General features: G+C 44.6%; 1 protein-coding gene across 7 annotated transcripts in view; it reads right to left on the minus strand.

Moving 5' to 3' along the window:
* LOC137413634 (cGMP-dependent protein kinase 2-like) overlaps positions 1–20670 on the minus strand; it is a 129507-nt gene that overhangs the window by 16475 nt on the left and 92362 nt on the right. For 4 of the 7 annotated variants that reach the window (XM_068099066.2, XM_078773269.1, XM_068099067.2 and 1 more), the window contains 2 exons: positions 17721–17837; positions 4097–4159 (listed from right to left, as the gene is read on the minus strand). In XM_068099066.2, coding sequence (XP_067955167.2) covers positions 4097–4159; positions 17721–17837 — 180 coding nt within the window. The remainder of the gene's footprint in view (positions 1–4096; positions 4160–17720; positions 17838–20670) is intronic. The other 3 variants (XM_078773270.1, XM_078773268.1, XM_068099068.2) reach the window with 1 other exon arrangement.

A 20670-nucleotide genomic window follows, 5' to 3' on the forward strand; every position in this document is an offset into this window, starting at 1 on the left:
GTGGCACAGAACTTTGCGGTAACACCGAGTGAGGCACAGTTCCGAGCGTTACTAAAGTCGGACCTCTTGAAATTGGCCAAACATTTTAACTTGGAGGTCCGAACTAATTTGAGGAAGGCAGAGTTGCAGGCCACGGTGATACAATCTATGGTGGGATTAGGAACATGGGACGAGTTAGCCTGGGAGTGGCTACCCGAAGAACCAGAAGACGTTGAGCTCCGGAAACTGGAGTTGCAATTACGGAGCCAGGAACGGATCAAAGAAGAAGAAAGGAAAGCAGAAAAGGAAAGAGCAGAAGAGGAAAGGAAAGCAGAAAAGGAAAGAGCAGAAGAAGAAAGGAAAGCAGAAAAGGAAAGATCAGAAGAGGAAAGGAAAGCAGAAGAGAGGAGAGAAGAGAAACAAGCAGAGGAAAGGAGAGTGGAACGAGAACTCCAGGAAAGGTTAAAAGAAGAAGAAAGGAAAGCAGAAGAGAGGAGAGAAGAGAAACAAGCAGAGGAAAGGAGAGTGGAACGAGAACTCCAGGAAAGGTTAAAAGAAGAAGAAAGGAAAGCAGAAGCGAGGAGAGAAGAGAAACAAGCAGAGGAAAGGAGAGTGGAACGAGAACTCCAGGAAAGGTTAAAAGAAGAAGAAAGGAAAGCAGAAGGGAGGAGAGAAGAGAAACAAGCAGAGGAGAGGAGAGCTGCAAGGGAACTCGAAGCAGAGGAGAGAAAAGCAGAAAGGGAATTAAAGGAACGTGACATGGAGCTTCAGCAAGAAATTAAATTCAAGGAGCTGGAGTTAATGAGAGAACGGGGAGAGGCACCACCCTTGCTGACGGGGTCGACACCTAACCAGAAAACCTGGGATGTGGGCAGACATGTGAGGCTGGTTCCACCGTTCAGTGAAAAGGAAGTCGCGAAATTTTTTCCACACTTTGAGAAAGTGGCTCGACAATTAAACTGGCCGGAGGAGGCCTGGACCATACTAATGCAAAGTGTGCTGGTGGGGAAAGCTCAAGAGATTTATTCAGCGCTACCAATGGACCAATGTGCAGATTATGAGGTACTGAAGAAGCACATCCTCAAAGCCTATGAGTTGGTTCCGGAAGCTTACAGGCAAAAATTCAGGAATGCCAGGAAGAGGGAGAGTGAGACCCATGTGGAGTTTGCCAGAGTGAAAGAAAACATGTTTGATCGGTGGTGTGAGTCAAAAGGAGTCGGGAAAGACTTCGAAACATTGCGTGACTTGATCCTGGTGGAGGAATTCCAGCAGTGTGTCCACGAGGACATCAAAGTGTACCTGCAGGAAAAGAAAGTACCAAAGTTGTGGGACGCAGCCACCATGGCAGATGATTATGCCTTAACCCACCGAATAGGGGTCCACAACCCTAACTCCTCGCCTAGACTTCAGCAGGGGAGTTATGGAACACCCGGTGCGGAGAACGACCTTACATGGCGGCGGCCTCGAGATGATTATGGGGACAACTATGATACCCCAACTGTTAGAAATCAGAGGGCTACGGGCCCAAGACAAACTTATTTTTCGGGGGGCTCAAGGCCGACCCCGAGGTTCTCCCCCGGGCCTACTTGTGCTTTTTGCCATAAAACTGGACACTTGATGTCCCAATGTTACCTCCTGAAAAGGGAAGACCCAGAGCGGAGACCGACTATTACGACTCCAAATGCAATGGCCATTGTGAGAAATCGCCATCAAAAGGGTTACCAACCATTTATTTCAGAGGGGTTTGTGTCACTGGATGGAGCCTCGACTAACCGGAGACCGGTTAGGATATTGAGGGACACAGGAGCACATCAATCTTTAATGCTTGAAGGCATTTTGCCATGGTCCGAGGAGACGGCAACGGGGGATAGTGTTCGTTTGCAGGGGATCGGGGGCGGTGTTAGTGCTCCACTTCATGTCATCCATTTGGAGTCCGATTTGGTGTCAGGACCGGTCACCGTCGGTTTACAAGCCACGCTTCCTGTAGAGGGTGTATCTGTGGTTATCGGGATTGATTTGGCCGGGGGTCAAGTTTATGGTAACCTGAGGGTTGGTAAAGAGCCCAGCAGGGAAAATAACACCACACCAGCTCGGGATGGCGACAAAAGTACCAAGTTATTTGTAGGGGGACTGAACTTCAAAACAGAGGAAGAAGTTCTGACCTCTGTCTTCAACAGATATGGGCCGCTGGTGGAAGTGCGGTTGGTAAGAGACAGGGAAACGCAACAGTCAAGAGGGTTCGGCTTTGTCACGTTTGCAAGCACAAAAGACGCCAGAGAGGCAGAGAAGAATTGGAATGGCAAGGATTTGGAGGGTCGGACCATAACAGTAGGGAAGGCATTTCGTAGGCGTCGAGAGGTCTACAGGAGAGGACAACTGGGCGGTAGTTTTGGTGGTGGCCGCAATCAATATTATTATGGAGGCTCCCTGAGTTACGGCAGCTCCCGAAGGAAGGATTGTCAAAGTAGTGGCCGAGAAGGAGACCGCTATTCATGGGACTACAGGGACAAGCGGTCCCACCATAATTATTAGGGAAGTTCTGAGAAGTTGAAGCACTGAATGCGGCGGAGCCGCCGAGCCAAGATTCCTACACGGATTAACCGTGAACGCCGTTCCTAAAGGCATCCATGTAGTGAACTTTCATGCACGGACTAACCGTGAACGCCACGTTCCTCAAGGCGCCCATGTAGAGAACTTTCCTGCACGGACTAACCGTGAACTCCACGTTCCTAAAGGCATCCATGTAGTGAATACTCGGCTTGGCCTCCCGGAAAAAGTGCTATCGAGTTGCTTAACTTTGGATCTTTGATCAACCCCTTAACCTTCATTCACAAGAAACTGACAGTCAAAGTCAGAGGGTCATGAGATGGAGTTTGGCTTGGCAGGAGTCCAACGGGAAATTGAACATGTAAAGGGCAGGGACAATGTCGTTGCTGGTGCTTAGTCCAGAGTGAGTTAATCTGGGGGGGTTGTGGTGAAATTTTGGTTGCTTTATTTTTAAGTGATAACTGTGCCCGGGGGGAACTGATAATGTGGGGGGGGGTTGAGTTATCTGGTTGGTTTATCCAAGTTGGCCGGCAAAGAAAGTTTTCGCTGGGTTCAAACTTTCTTTCTTGAAGGGGGGGAGTGTTACATATTTATGTGAATGTATGTGAATTACCATTCAGGTCTTTGCTTATCCATGTGTAGTAAATTAAGGGTTGTTGTGGTTGGAGGGTCAGGAGCCCTTCTGAAAAAGTGTCCGGAAACGGAAGTGACCGGAAACGGAAGAGGAAAAGACACGAGGAAGAAAAGCGACGAGTATTCTTCTTCCTCGCCCCGCTCCGACGAAAGGTGGGATTGATATTGAGCCGTGTGGAAAAGCGGCGTTCCCGAGCCCGTCTGGCGAGAGGAGTTACCGGGACGGATACCTGCCCGGTGGACGTCAAACTGTCGTGTGGCCGTGCACCGACCCAGCGTCTGGCACCGTTCGCGACACCGTCTAAAAAGACGCGTACGGGTCGCACGTTGGGGCCTAACACGCGTTGCAAGCGGCGTGGGGCTTTTGGCGTGCTTTACCGTACCCGCTTCGCGTGGCCACGAGGGGCTACAGCCGTGGTGCCTGGTACGATACCTGCCAGGTGGAAACACGTCCACCCGGGGTTCGTTCAACCGCCCGAGTGCGGCGACGCCGACCATCATCTTGGTCAGGAGGGGGCCAGAGACATTGTGCGGGATAGAGACCAAAAGGGGGTCGTGAGTACCAACGGGGACACCCCTATATAAGATGGCCATCTTAATCATATAGGGAATTGATTGTGGGAATTGTTGATGGTTGTGTGTTGTTGATTGCTCGGGGAATATATCCTTGATTGTATCATTGAAATTGTATGATATCCTTACCCTTGAAATATATCATTGCACATCAGTTTTCTCTTGGGTGGAATTCATAGGGATTGCGTTGCGAAAGCGCATATATAATACTACTTTCTGGCGAAGTTCCTCTCACGGTCCGGGGGTCACCGAGACCAGGTAGTCACCGAGGGGACCACGTAACAATAATGATAAAAGTACATGCTTCCACAAATAATATAGAACTGTTGTACCACTTAGTAGATGAAGTTGAACTTAGACTCACGTGTTTCTTTTGATGTCCATAATGCCATTCTTTCTGTTACCGAGTCTGTGGCCAGGACGGAATCTGCAAACAGAAGACATAATGCGTTATCGGTCATCACCATTCAAAATTACATCTTGCTTCTTCAAACCACATATACGACGACCAACCACATTATGATCTCTTGTTCGGTTTGCCTTCATACTTTTATAAGTTGTAATTTAATTTTGAGAAGGAGTAACCTGGATATTACGGATTCAAAATGAGGGGAGGAGGCATTCAAATAAAATTTAAGAAATGGAAGGGAAGGAAAGAGGATATGGAACAGAGAGGACAGTTAAATATTTGGGGGGGGTGGAGGGAGAAAAGGAAAAGATGGATGGGAGATTGGAAGGGAAGGGAGATATGTTAAATATATGAAAATGGAGGTGTGGAATGCAGTAGAAAATTCAGCCATTTTTACATTGTATGATGTGCATGATATTTTGAGATCGATTTTATATATAGTCCCCAATGATGATTGTACATGTAATTATCATCATCGTCATCATCATCATCATCATGCTCATCATCATCAACTAACTGTCCCATGGCAGATCCAAGCACCATCTTCTGAAGAGGATAGGATGACAATGCAGTTTCCTCCAATGCTTTGTCATCGCACTCCCAACAGGGTTGGGATTTGAATCCACAATCATCAGATTTCATACAGAGCAGATGAAGATGAGAAAAAACATGTTGTGCTTGCCAACTCACAACCCCTGGGCAGTGTGCGTGCATTATCCATCAATGAAATGTAGACAATGAACAAATCAACAATGTACATTTGGTATTTCAAAAGAAAAACACGACATATAGTTTATGGTGCACTTTACCCCTGATATCAACACATAGAATAAGAAAATTTGGAGACATCACTTTTACAAACACATGACATGCGCACACAATGGTACATATATGGGATTTGAACCTCAGGTTACAGCATTATGAACCATGCACTCATGGGGGATAATAAACAGGCCAATTTCAAATCCACATCAAAGATCATAAAGAATGTTTAAGATTCCTTATTTAAAAATAAAAAAAACACAGACAGGCAGGATTGCCTAGGCTAGAGATATGAGCACTCAACTTTGGGCTGTCTAGTCTGGGTTTGAATCTTGGCTCAACCATAAACTGCCACAGTAGTGTTTCACATGCAGGGTGAGCTATCAATGTGGTGCCATCCCTCGGAGGATATTCAGCAGGTAGACCCGACAGCCAGCACTGGTCTTTGGTGGACATTACAGATCCCACCTTGTCTATCACAAACGGTAGGCGAGTTATCTCCAGCACCCTGAACAAATTACAAACTCCTAAGTCTGACTGCTGGGAAGGCAACCGCAAACCACCCAGCATAATCCTTGCCCTTGAATTGCTTTGGCAGCAAGTTGCCCAACGCTCCGCTCTCATTCATTTGATCGATCGATTTTAAAAAGAACGCCATAAAAAATTGAAACAAATAATTTTCATTTCATCATATGGTGATGTCTTCAATAGCCCATGGAAAAAAATAAACCGATGCATCAAACCCTTTTCACATCGGTTTAATTATTGCTCTTATTTATATTGAGTGAAGTCAGGTAACAGCTCACCTATCCTATGGGGTTTCTGGGCTTGGAATAAAGAAAGATAAATTTTCTTTCCAGCTCGCACCGAGTGCAATCACTTTGAGTAATGCTTCTGCAGCACCATCTCGCAGATAGACATAATAACATGGAATACATTCGAGTCAAATGATTTTGTGAATAAAAGTTTTTACTTTTGAATTGTTTTATTTTATGTGTTTCGGCATGAGTGGTGTCTGCACAACCAAGGGAGCACTCACTACACACTAACTATTTTCAGTGGTGCTCGGTGGTACTGCCAGCACTGTGGGTACTCAATCACTAAGATCACAGATCATAAGATGCTCATTAAAAGGGTGAGCAATTGAAGTAATCCATTCTGAAACTAGAAAGCATCTGAAAATGCAGAGCCCGTCTGCGTCAATTCGTATTCAGACGTCTTCCTCCGTATGTTCAAAAGAACGAAAACAGTTTAAACTAGAAGGGCACTCGGTAGAGAGCATACCTCCGCCAGGCTGAACAGTTTATGGTTTCGATCCCACAGATCTACAGATACACTGATCCACTGATCCACTGATACCACAGTGAATACCTGTGACACGATTTGGCCAACGCTCGGAATCGGGTTTAGTCAATTGATAACGGCTCGAACCGCGGATTGCTAAACCGCTCGGCAAATACCATCTTGTCCGTGGTTCGAGCGGTACTTGTCTCCCTGTTCTGCGGAGGGCTTGATAAAGGTATTCGGGATAACACCTGGACCAATAACCCTGATCAATCCCACCCCGCAAAAGAGCGTTACAAGTACCAGGACCGGTCGGACGGCCAGCTTAACAGGACAAGGGGATTAACCCCCCCTTGCTAACAGGAGTGCCGTCCCCCGGATCCGCAACAATTGGACAACGCAAGTGATCAACGTGATTGGACAACGCAACAACGCAAGTGATCAACGTGATTGGACAACGCAACAACGCAAGTGATCCCACTGATATGGCCGAATCTGGATGCGGACCTGAACCAAAATCTAATCGGCTTGTTCTTATCACCTCATCAAGTCATCCACCAAGTTTAGTCATAATTCGTCCACAACTTTTTATAATATGTTATATATCGCTTTTCGCCCGATCTCTCAATGGTCAATAATAATTAAAAAAATTAAACAATTCTCATATTCGAATCCGTATCCAGGTTTCACCAAAATCGAATCGAATCAATCTTGTGAGACGCCCAGCCGGTCCACCAAGTTTCGTCCAAATCCGTCCACAACTTTTTGAGATATCCTGCTATGTATGTTTTTTGGTCCTATCTCCCAATGATGAAGATTCACTTAAAAAATTCTACAAGCCGGAGATATCCCAAAATCTAATCATTTCGTCCATGTCACATACACTACCTCTCTGCCAAATTTTGTTTGAATCCGTCCACAACTTTTTGAGATATCTTGTCCACAGACAGACAAACATCCACACATCCAAACAGACAAACAAACAGATAGGGGTGAAAACATAACCTCCATCCACCTTTGGTGGCGGAGGTAAAAATACATAATGAAAATTGATGATTTTATGCAGCCTTGGCCTTTGACCTAAAAAAAAAAATCAGCTTCTAGCTTTTGATTGGTGAATCAATTCAGTGACCCAACATGCAAATTCTTTAACTTTCAGGTCAATCGGATGAAAATTGACGATTTTATGTGACGTTGACCTTTGACCATTTCAACTTTTGACCAAATTATTAATTTGCTTTCTCCATATTCTCATAATAAAGCTTTGTGGATAATTTGATGACAAAACTGAAATAGTAAATTTAAATTTATGGTCAATTGGTTGAAAATTTAAGATTTTAGGCGACACTGACCTTTGACCTTTTGACCAAATTATTAATTTGCCTTCTCCGTCTTATCATAACTAGCAGAGTACCCGCTCTACGGGCGACCCTATGGGTGATCTTGTTCCAAGCGTACAACACATTTTCTGCCATCTCTTATTGAGGATATTTTCTGCTGATACAACTGATTTGACTTGGATTTCTTGATGATTTCCTTTGGTAATATTGCTGGATCTCTATTCAACTTAGGTGGCCTTGGTTTTTGAGGCATCTCAATTTTCCAAAAAAAAAACATCAACCGTCACCCTAGCTAACAATACCCACGACAAAAACACACTCACCTCTTCCCCCCCCCCCCTCACCCTCCTCCTCCTCCACCATTTCCTCTCCCTTCAACCGTCACCCTAACTAACAATACCCACGACGAAAACGCACTCACCTCTTCCCCCCTCGCCCCCCCCCCCCTCCACCATTTCCTCAAAATCTCCCTTCAACCATCACCCTAGCTAACAATACCCACGACAACCCCACACCACCCTCTTTCCTCCACTCCACCATGCCCTCACAATCCCCCTACAACCGTCACCCTAGCTAACAATACCCACGACAACCCCACACCACCCTCTTTCCTGCACTCCACCATGCCCTCACAATCCCCCTACAACCGTCACCCTAGCTAACAATACCAACGACAACTCCACACCTCCTCCCCCCCTCCACCCTCCCTTCCAGCATCTCCTCAAAATCCCCCTTCAACCGTCACCCTAGCTAACAATATCCACAACAACCCCACACCACCCTCTTTCCTCCACCCCACCATGCCCTCACAATCTCCCTACAACCGTCACCCCAGCCAACAATACTCACGACCACCACACACCATCCCCCAACAACCATCACCCAAGCTAACAATACCCACGACCAACCCACATACCCCACCCCCTCCAACATACCCAATCATTATCGGAATCCGTGCTCGGAATGCACTGTCTCTATGTACTCTAGCCGGCAGGATCACAGTGAGTTCACAATGTGATGCGACTGGCAAAGGGTCTTTTGGGTCTTTCCCTTTAAGGGTCTTTTGGGTCTTCAGTGTTTTTTCAGTCGTTTGGGTATTTTTGGTCTTCAGGGTGTTTTTGGCCGTTTGGGTGTTTCGGTCTTCAGGGACTTAAAGGGTATTTGGGGTATTTTGGGTCTTCGGGTTATTTGGGGTCTTTGGGGTCCATTGGATCTCTGGGGTCTTTTTAACCTTTTAGGTATTTAAAGGATCTTTGGGGTCTTTTCACCTTTTTGGTATTTTCGATCTTCAAGGATCTTTGGGGTCTTTTGGATCTTCAGGGTCTTTTGGGTGTTTGGGTTCCTTTGGGGTCTTTTCAGTCTTTGGGGTCTTTTCAGACTTCGGGCTATTTTGAGTCTTCTGGGTATTTTGGGTATTTGGGGTCCACTAGGTCTTCGGGGTATTTTGAGACTTTTTCTTCTTTGGGGTCTTTTGGGTCCTCGGGGTTTTTAGGTTCCTCTGGGTCCTTTGGGTCCTCAGTGTCTTTTGGGGTATTTAGGGCCTCGGGGTCTTTTGGGTCCTCGGTGTAATTTGGGTCTTTTGAGTCCTCAGTGTCTTATTGGTCTTTTGGGTCCTTGGGGAGTTGGGGAGGGGGGTCTTTTGGGTTCTCTGGGTACTTTAGATGAAGTATTTCAAGTTACAATTGTGGGTGGTGTCAGGTCAGCTGTCCAATCAATGGGTGAAGACCGGACATACATACATACAAACACTTGCTCCATCATACATACATTATTATTATAATAAAAAAGCTACGAAGTATTTTGGGTCATTTGGTTCCTCTGGGTCTTTTCAGTCTTCTGGGTATTTTCAGTATTGTGGGTCTTTATGGGTCTTCATATTTTTGGGGTTTTTTGGGGTGTTTTCAATATTTTGGGTGTTTGGGGTCTTCATTCTTGGTCTTTTGGGTCTTCGGCATCTTTTGAATCTTTTGAGACTTTGAGGTCTTTTGGGTCTTTGGGGTATTTTGTATATTTTTGGTCTTTGGGGCCTTTTGGGCATTTAGGGGTCTTCAGGATATTTTGGGTCTTCAGGGTCTTTTCAATATGTTGGGTCTTTAAGGGTCTTCAGGATATTTTGGGAATTCGGGGTATTTTGAGTCTTTGGGGTAATTTGGACTTTTGAGTCTTTTCAATCTTCGGGACCTACGGGCGATCCTACGGGCGATCTTTTGTGCTGACACAACTACTTTGACTTGGATTTATTGCTGATTTCCTCAGGTAATATTGCTCTTGCTGATTTCTGTTCAACTTAGGTGTCCTTGGTTTTTGAGGCATCTCAATTTTCCAGAAAAAAAAACATCAAACATCACCCTAGCTAACAATACCCACAACCAACACACACCCCCTCTTTCCCTTCCCCTCACAATCCCCCATCAAGCATCACCCTACCTAACAATACCCATGACCACCTTACTCCCCCTCCCCCATCTGCACACAATCCCCCATCAGCCATCACTCTAGCTAACAATACCCATGACCACCACACACTCCTCACCCCACTCCACCACCCCTCACCCCACTCAACCACCCCTCACATTCCCCCATCAACCATCACCTGAGCTAACATTACCCATGACCACCACACACCCCTCACCCCACTCCACCACCCCTCACATTCCCCCATCAACCATCACCCTAGCTAACAATACCCATGACCACCACACATCCCCCCCCCCCCCAACTCCACTTCCCCCAAAAATACCCCTTCAACCGTCACCCTAGATAACAATACTCATAAGCACCTTACTCCCCCTCCCCCATCCCTTCACAATCCACCATCAGCCATCACCCTAGCTAACAATACCCCACGACCACCCCCACACCCTCCCTCCCACCCCCACCCCAACCCCCTTGATCATCCCCAATCAGTATGGAATCCAAGCTCGCAATGCGCCGTTTCTCTATGTACCGTCGCCGGCAGGATCACGGTGAGTTCAGTTCACAATGTGATGTCACTGGAAATCTCGAAAGTCGACAATGTGGGGTTTTTTTGGCACTTTGTGATTGGCAAAAAAAAACCAAAATCCCTTCAAATTAAACCGGAATTAAATATTGCCAATGGTTTTTCAGAAAAAGAAATTTTGTTTGGGCTCCCCTTCAAGGGTGTTTTCCTTTCTTTCTTCTTTTTTTTTTTGTAGACAAGATCGAGGCTCGTGTAATAGCTAAGAGTCTTTTCTGTCTGTTGTCTGTCTGTTTTTTCCATCTGTAAGAGTCTGCTTCAGGGTCTTTTCAGTGTTTTGGGTCTTGATGGTCTTTTTGGGTCTTCAGGGTCTTTTCAGTCTTTTGGGTCTTGATGGTATTTTGGGTCTTCATGGTCTTTTCAGTCTTTTGGATCTTTTCAGTCTTTTGGGTCTTGATGGTCTTTTGGGACTTCATGGTATTTTCAGTCTTTTGGATCTTTTCAGTCTTTTGGGTCTTTATGGTCTTTTGGGTATTCAGGGTCTTTTCAGTCTTTGGGGTCTTTTCAGTTTTTGGGGTCTTTTCATTATTTGGGGTATTTCCATTCTTTGGAGTTTTTTGGGACTTTAAGGATCTTTGGGGTCTTTTGGTCTTTGGGGTATTTAAGAGTCTTCTGGGTATTTTGGGTCTTTGGGGTCCATTGGGTCTTTTCGACATTTTAGGTATTTAAGGGTCTTGGGTCTTTTTGGTCTTTAAGGGTCTTCGGGGTATTTTGGATCTTTAAGGGTCTTTGGGTCTTTTTGTCTTTTTTGGTATTTTTGGTCTTCAAGGATCTTTTGGATATTTTGGGTCTTCAGGGTCTTTTGGGTGTTTAAGGGTCATTGGAGTATTTTGGTTCTTCAGGTTTTTGGGTCCTCTGGGTATTTTGGGTCTTCGGGGATTTAAGGGTCTTCAGGGTCTTTTGGTTATCTTGGGTCTATGGGGTCTTTAAGGGTCTTTTGGGGCTTTCGAGTATTTTGGGTCTTCAGGGTCCTCTGGGTCTTTTGGGTCTTCAGGGCCTTTTGGTTATCTTGGCTCTTTAGGGTCTTTAATGGTCTTCGGGGTCTCTTTGGTCTTTGGGGTATTTTGGGTCTTTGGGGTCCATTGGGTCTTTTCAGTCTTTTAGGTACTTTGGTTCCTCTGTGTCCTCGGGGTCTTTTTGGGTATTTAAGGTCATTGCGGTATTTAGGGTCCCTGGGGTATTTTCGGTCCTCTCAGTTTTGTAGGTCCTCGGGGTGTTGAGGGGGAGAGGGGAGGGTCTTTTGGGTCCTTTGGGTACTTTAGGTTAAGTATTTCAGGTTACATTTGTGGGTGGAGTCAGGTCAGCTGTCGAACCAATGGGTGAAGGGCAGACATACATACATACACTTGCTTCCTTATATATAGATTAAGCCTTGGTGGAAATTTGATGACAATAGCTCAAATGGTTAAAAAAAAGGTTACAAAAAAAACACACACACAAACACACACACACACAGAAGTGATTGCAAAACCTCGTCTCCTACTATGCAGGGGATGGGGTAATAACCATCTTGTTGGATTTTGAATGAGAAGCGTCGATTATCTATAAAAACGGGATGCTTCAAGGGCGAAATAATAAACAAACCAAATCAATGCCATTTTATCATGATATTTATATTTGTTCAGATATTCACGAGGGGTTTTGAAAATGTTTTGGAACCAGATGCAATAGTCAGAAAAACGCCTTTTAATATACTCAAATATTATTGAAAATCTCTTTATGGAAATACCATAACAACTCATGTATACGGTAATCCGCTTTCGTGTGTAATACGCCGGGCACTTGTCAGATAAAATTCTCAGGAAAACACCAGTTTATATATAAAACAGGCACCAGAAAACTTATACAACTCCAGCAAAGATGAATTCCAGCTCAGGATTGGGAATTTAGTGAACTCAAAATCAGTGTTTTGCCATTTTTGGAGAGAGCAATTTTAGATGGTGTTGAATTCAGCATAATGAATGACTTCTAACTTGTATGAAACACAATATGATGAATGACGTGGCATGTTGAATGTAGCTATAACAACCCTTACTGAGTCAGAGGTGACATCTATGAAAGGAGCACACACAGTAAGAGCTCGTTAGAAACTCTCCAGTCTTTAGCGAGTCATTAGCTTGCCATGATTCTTAAGCAATCTATAAAGCTGCAACACACGCACATGTGCATCCCCAAGCCTATTTTGGTGCTATGCTATATTTTTAAAAGTTTAGATTAAAGGTTTAAAAAGCAAAATTATGTACTACAGCAGAACAATTTTAGTTTTTCTATTTAAATAATTGTTATTTAGAACAACAATACAAAGAAACAAAGAGAATAATACCCACCCTAAACTTTGATCAGAAATAAATTTTCTGAGGAAAAAGCCCGTGCAGTTTATACATAGGTGATTGTTGTACATGTATGTGCATGTTGAAGATTTTAAGTTGATAAAAAAAATTTCCCCTAAAATTAACAAAAAAAAAATACCCTTAGGACATACACACAGGAGAGATAGGTGCATACCAGAAGTTTGGTACGTTTTCACAAAAGTTTGAGGGAGTAAGGGAGTAGTTTGAGGAAATAACTTTTCTTTCCCTAGTTTTATATTTCAAGGAAATTTTTATCTTGGAACGTGGTACTTATTATTGCAGCTATTTTAACAGTGTGTATTTTATACATGTGTATTTTATACGTGTGAATTTTATGACAATGGATGTATTTCACAATAATGTGTGTACCTTAAACGATGCTTATTTTTCATGTTATTAATGCCTGAATATGGAGTTGTAGTGTAATAAATTTTTTTATTCGTTTTAATTATTTGTATGTTAATATAGTGAGTGCAAATTATTGACTTATTTATTTCATGATCTCGTATTTTATGTTATGTTGTAAATCATTCACAATTCAGCTTTGGCTGTGACGAATTGATAATAAAACCATGATTGGTTGATTGATCTGATTACATTATGTGTGAAAACACATTGCATTAAATAGTGTTATGTCGATGGGGTAAAGGAATATCTAGAGCCAGGTAGATCTGAATAGGTAACATGCTTCGACTGTCGCGATAGGGAATCTACCTGTAATAAGTTCTGTGTGTTTAGTCCGGTTTGTCGGTTAAGAGTATACTTGTGAACATACCAGGATGTTCGGGTGTTAGATAGTGTAGGGATTAAGATAAACCCCTGTGTGTCACACCTGGTAATCAAACCTTTGTCCCTTATGGCAATGCATACCCATATAAACACTTAGACAGGCCCTGTAGTGCACACAGTAATTAAATTCCCTTCCCTGACAATGACTTCGGAAGAAAACAGGCAAGAGGCCAGTTCGGGACACCACCGATGATAGCTACTGCCAGACGCATCGCGAACTTGCATAGCAACGCCACAAGGAGGCCTGTGATTGGTCGAAGCGGGAAGCGCTCGGCAAATGGGAAAGGGCCAGTGTGTGCGGCCAGCAGCCAATCAGGACAGGAGGATGAGGACGCAGCTGTGAGGGAGGTAACTGGCTTGGGAAGAAGGGACTGGAAACGTCGAGAAGATTGACGTCACCGGGGAGGTTATATAAGGGCGCGCCGAATGGCATTTTCCCTCTTGCACATCCAACTCTTGCGCAGCACGTCCCTCTGTCTCTCTTGCTCGAGCTCGACCTCTTGACGCTGCACGACGTCTTGTGCTCTCTGCGCTTCCCTTCTTGGTCTTGAGAGGTCCTGGTGGTGTTGGCTCGCCATCTGCGTGGTGCTTGGAGCGGTGCTCGGTGCCTTGGAGCTTGGAGCAAGGAACCTCGTGGTGTGCAGCGGAGCGAGTCGCATCGGGGCCTGTCGAAGTGTGCGATCGATTGGAGCTTGGAGCGAGGCCCGGTGGCGCGCGAGCAGGGCCGAACGGAGCCGTGTTTGGACGGCAGACAATACAAGACGACAGACAAGATAAGGCCGCACCCCCATAACATTTTGCATTACCCGACGAGACAATTCTTTTCATAATTCCTTCCTGTGTCTCATTTCTGAAGTGAGGTGTGTGGGATCCCAACTTAGGACTTTTATTTAGTATCGCGTTTTCCTGTCCCTACCTTTTATTGCAATAAACCCTTGTATTATTTTTCATTCCCCACAAATCTGGTTCTGTTTGAGTTCGTTCGCCTTCCACAGGCACGCGCTTTTACCACAGCTTCCACTTCCCTTCTTCCTCCCGTTTTATAGCCGAATCCGTGTTTGGTCGTCGCCTCAAGTAAATCCGTTCTGGTCCATCCGCGGTCCCTGGTCTTAACCGAAGGGTCCGCGCGACAATAGTCATACTGTTAAACTTGTATAATGGGCTGCAGCAATAACATGTACTGTGTACAGCAGTATATATTCGCATTTTTATCGTATGTATTCCAACTATATTTAATCTCTGTCACATTTCAGTGACGACGAGTGAACGACAAACAATGCATGGCTGTGTGCATGTCGGCAAAGCTCCACGGACAGAAAGGTCCTGCAGTTTGTGCACCATATACCCTTGTAGGACTGTACCGTACATAATATATTCCACCGTTAACCAAAACCCATATAGGTATGATTTTCCCTTGGGCAATTGTGTCACCATGGCCCCACCCCCATCAGGTTGATTGACAGGTGTTGTCCCACCCACCCCTCTTTTCCTTTCTTATTCCTTTGTGTATGTTATGCCTTCTTTTGTGGAACCCTTTTAAGTTATGAAAGATTTGAGTAGTTATGGCTCTTTCCACGAGAAAATGCAGTAGATTCGTGTTTAAACCAAGTACTTAACTTAAACCAGTTTTGAGTTGGGCTGTCAGAAAATAATAATAATAAGAGGTGTCAAAGGATGTACAAAATACTGTATTATGCGATAAGTTAAGTTTATGATCTTTCCTGAGAAAACCACATTTCCAAGCTGGCCTCCAAAGCCAGTCGCCGACTGGGCATCCTCCATTGTGCGAAGTCCTTCCTTGGCACACCTGACTTGGCACATGTGACCTCCTCACCACATACAAGGCTTTCATCCGCAGCTCAATGGAATGCTGCACTCCCCTCTGGGCCGGTGCCCCTGCCTCACACCTAGCTCGGCTTCACGCTGGTGAAACCAAAGCTTTCAGAATCATTGGAATCTCCCGTGATGAAGCTAACTCCGGGGGACTTCCACTCACTCACCGCAGGCAGGTTGGTGGTCTTCCTGTATACTACCGACTCATCTCCAGCCTTGCTCCCCCAGCTCTCTCTGTGCTCTGTCCCCCAAATATTCCTGCAGGTCGCACAAGATCTGCCAGCAACCCTCTTATGGTTAAACTGCCAAAATCTAGGCTCTCTGCTCACCTTCACTCTTTCATGCCTCTTTTCTCCTGCCTCTGGAACAAACTCCCTCACTCTCTTCAATCCCAATCCTCCCTCCAGGTTCTTTAAAGCAGCTGTTCACCACCATCTCTTATCTTCCCCCATCCAAAACCTTGATCTTTTCTACCCCCGTTAATTCACCTCAGATCCACATTTTTGAAATACCGGCTTCTTTCCTGGAAGTCCTAGCAGTGTCCATGTGTTGTTTTTACATCTCTCACCCGCCCCCTCCCCCTTTCCCATGCCTCCTTCCCCCAAGCCCTCTCCCTCCCACAGATCTCCCGATGTCCCTGCTCACCATCTTTTCTCCTGCTCCCTTTATCATATGTTTTATGTGTCAGTTTGTCCTTTTGTGATCAATGCTAGCTCTTACACCAACCAGCCTTGATCTTCTATGCAAAAAAAAGAAAGAAAAAAAAGTTTAGCAGATGAATTCACGTTAAATTTGATGCACGCACATACTAAGACGGCTGCCAAAGAACCCTCGGGTTATCACGAGTTTGGTATTAGTCTGCGCACGCCCAGCGTCCTGTGGCCCATCTCGGACTAGTTCAGTCTGCGTGGGGTGACGGCCAGGTGATTCGCACACAGCTGAATAATAACGATAATTTACGTGCTATATGAAAAATGAACCTAAGTTCATTAGCCACTTAATAACGAAATCTCGTAAAATGAAAGGACGCTATGCGAGGAATTACTGTATACCTAGATACCGTTTCTGTTCGGGTAACTCTGAACATTTTGTATACTCTATTAAGTACTTGTGGCTTGGATAAGGTATCTGAATCCTGCCATAAGGTGACGGCGTTGTCCAATTTAGAGAATAGCTAGATGTAAGATGTGTCGTCCCTTTTGTTCCTGTGAACTGGGCAGCTCGGTCAAGTGTAGAGGTAGGTACGCAAATTTCCCTCTCACCTTCGGTGGGGAGTCATTCAATGGACCATTCCAATTCAACCTTTTGGAGTTTATTAACGTCAACCTTTTGACCTATCCAATTCCATGATTGGTTGAGTTCTTGGTTCGGTGATTGGTCTGCTCGACTTTAGCCTGATAATTGTAAATTAGACCTTTTATAATAGGAAATCAGAGTCGGTGAAAACGGCTTCCGATGACAGAGCACCACGCTGATATTTTGGAGAGGCAGTGATGTGATGCCATAAATATATTGTAATTATTTCAAAGGAACGAAATCACATGATGTATAATCTGGCATGCCTCGTGAATATGGCCACACACAGATAAGGCCTCATCCTAAAAGTGCGTGCAGAGGCGTGGGAGCAACAGGGACGCAGACGCTGGAAAAATTGGATTCTAAATAGATACATTTAGGAAATAAAAAACCAAGCAACCTTGCAGCTGGTGTTTCTTATTTACATACTTATGTTATTTTAACCTCCAGTGTATATTTCATATATGTTAAAAACATGCTGCCCAATAGTGAAACCCTATGCCGTCACTCAAACAATGGAGGCTTTGTGTGTCAGTTCCCTGGGCAAATTACTCACACACATCTAGCTCATATAGTGTTGACCATCTTCCTTCAACAATATCCTTGTCTATCTGTAAACACCAGGTCAGAAGACCCATGAGGCTCGACAAGACAAATCAATTATAAATAGTCCATCAATTATCCTTTTGAATGCCACTAGCACTTGCTTGTAATGACTGCTCGGCAGGTGACAGGTTAGAAAAGTGTGTTGATCAGTGAGCTGGAGTGTGTAAGAAGTGGTAAAAGTGCAGTCGGAGTAGAACACAAGAGGAAGCAGGTGCGATCTCCAAAGGTCATTACCATAAAGATAACTCCCCAAAAGGGTAGTACGCAATGATCAAATGTATTTCCACATCAACAGCAACTTTCTTTGACTGATGACGTACTTGCAAAGTTTGCTGATTAATGACCGTGCGCTTTGGCTCACGCAGTTGGGAAACGTGATGGATCCCTCGAGAATCTTCGCGTAGATTTTCCTTGGATCTGTGCTGATGAATGGTGGGCTTTGGGAGAGAGGCAGTCACAGGAGGTTGCACGTCAATTCTTATTGCTACCACAATTAATTCAAGGTGCAGCGTAGAAAAACAGCAATAGACAAGTATTGTCTGTAGTGTCTATGTCAAGCATTCCTGTAAAGTTTGACATTCAAAAGGGACTGGGACCAATTATTGCTGAGCCTATGCCAGGAAACACCCATGGTGGTAAGGTCAGTTAAATGGACGCCATCAAAGTCGTTCAATTACTTGTCCCAAACATAGGTTCAGTCTGTTTGGATGATGTTGTCTTACAATATTGTCTCCTGAAACAGGCCCTCAAAATAATGACTTATTCTACGGTGTGATTCCATATCTACAAAACACCAGAATTAGAAGCTCGTAATCAGAGCCCAGTCGCTTGTGGATTGAATCCATCACAGTGAGTTCAGCTGTGTTTGCTGCCACGAGCTATTCAGGTACAATGTGAGTTTCAATTGGTATAATTGTGTGTCTGCAGGATGTTACTCAAATACCCAGTTTGACCATTGATTTACAATCATAACACCCGGTAATGCAATTTTATAATTAATTTCAGCTATACCTGGATTTAACTATGACGTGCTCTTACAAAGAGAGAAAAATGATTCAAGGAAAGGGATTTTCACAAATTGCATATGTTGGATAGTTCAGTGGTGTCAAAAGTAACGAGACTCCTATTGATATATATTTTTATACAAGGTCTAATGAATTTGTCACAAACACACGGACACACACACACACACACGGACACACATACTGACGAGACAAACACTTAACATACCCACTGAGCTTGGGGGAAGTATTGTCACTGTCGTCACTTCCGAGGATACTCTGGGTACCAGCGACGTCATAACAATGGCGCTGCTTTTCTCCCCAATCTCAGTGGGACATTTCTTCAGGAGTAATTTCCTCCTCCCCATGGATACTAACCGTTGGGGGTTGTCTGTGCTCTATCCTTTTAAATGCTGAACCTCAAGCAAGGAAGCAGCACGTACCATTATTAAAGTCTTTGGTTGGTATGACTCCAGTAATGATATAAAGTAATACCGCGCCCTGAGAAAAGGACACTTTGGTGTATGTACACATGAATCTGTATTGCTTTACCATACTGGTGGCTTTAATAACCATGGACACACAGAGTGCAGTATCAGTTGGCCCATCTACACAATGGTGGTGCAAGTCTGACCATGTTGGCAATGCAGCTTATGAAGCGGCTACATCAACTAGCAAGTCATTAAATTAATTAATAGCATTAATTAATACATGCTGGTGTTGGCTTAGCGGTTAGGGTGCCGGTTTGGGATCCTAGGATCCTGGGTTCGAATCCCGGTCGATCGCTAAATTAACACCAGGGGGGTTGACTCAGCCTGTCATCCTTCCGAGGTCGGCAAATTGAGTACCGGCTTGCTGGGATGAATGATCCCGGTGTGTACCCCGGTTTAGAATAGGTACACCGTATCCCTGCGCATCGTAAGAGGCGACTAATGGTTGGCGTCAGGAAGGGCATCCGGCCATAAAAAACATTGCCTCAAACAGGGAACCATGATTGTCATGGGGCCCGCAAGGCTAACCCCTGCTCTAGTGGGGAAAATGGCCTTAAAACGATCATTCATTCATTAATACATGCCAATTGGCTGGGTGTTGGGTACCACTCTCACAAGCGATAGCACTTCAGCAAAGACTTCTGTAATCCAATGGAATGCTGGCGAGTCTGGCAGTTGCAAACTGGCAGGGACTGCAAGCGGCCATCTTACTTCAGGATGGGTCTCCTATATCTACCACTCCTGATATTATTTCAGCCTGAGAATACTTACACACAAACATGCTCTCACTTCAGGGCCAATCAAAATTACATAACACATTTTTACCCCTTGTTAAGTTTGTCTTTGGAGTAAACCCATCCATCACGTCCCTCACTTTAAATGGCACCACAACTTGAATGCCTCAATTCTGTGTTTGCTTAAAAAAATTTATTGTGTCCCAACTACTCACTATCTGTACCCACATTACCCAGTTGCACCAAACTGCTCCTGGATTCTTTGTCTTTTGCACCTAAGAAGGTGAAGAAGTTTTTGGCAACCCTCGCCTCTGATTCTGCAACCAAACCAGACGACATCAGGTCACGTGTCCTAAAAACCTGCCCTGCTGCTCTTGTGCATACTCTTTCTGCCATTTTCACCCGATTATTTTCCAAAGGTCATCTTCCATCTGCTTGGAAGTCAGCCAAGAGCAGCACATTGCATAAAAGGTGCAACATCTGATTTCCTAAACTACAGACCAATTAGGTTACTTCCAATAATCAGAAAGGTGATGGAATCCATCATCAAGTTGACATAAAATCATTTCTTTTTTTCCAACAACCTCATCTCAGATCACCAATTTGGTTTCAGACAAGGTCACTCCACCTTGGACATGCTGCTTCTACTCTCCTAACAATGGATGGAGGCCCTCAAAGTCATACATAAGATCAGGGCCGTCTCTCCAGACATACTTCTGGCTTTCGATACAGTCTAGAATCCCACCTTAATCTCCAAACACTCTGTCTATGGCATCCAACGCTAAGTCCACTCTTGGGTTACTGACTTCCTCTACTCTCATAGCCAATGTGTGGCTCTCAACAAAATCCTTTCATTTCCACTCCCAGAGGCTAACCCCTGCTCTAGCAGGGAAAATGGCCTTAAAATGCCTGTTGTGTTGTTGTTGTTCCACTCCCAGACAAGACTGGATGGAGTTCCTAAGACAGTGTCCTCATAAACAATCTCTCTGACTCTCTGGAAAATACCCTTTATTTATTTGCTGATAACTCCACCCTCTGCCGTGA

This window comes from Myxine glutinosa, chromosome 2 (assembly GCF_964187855.1).
Source record: "Myxine glutinosa chromosome 2, kmMyxGlut1.1, whole genome shotgun sequence".
Classification (NCBI taxonomy): Eukaryota; Metazoa; Chordata; class Myxini; order Myxiniformes; family Myxinidae; genus Myxine; species Myxine glutinosa.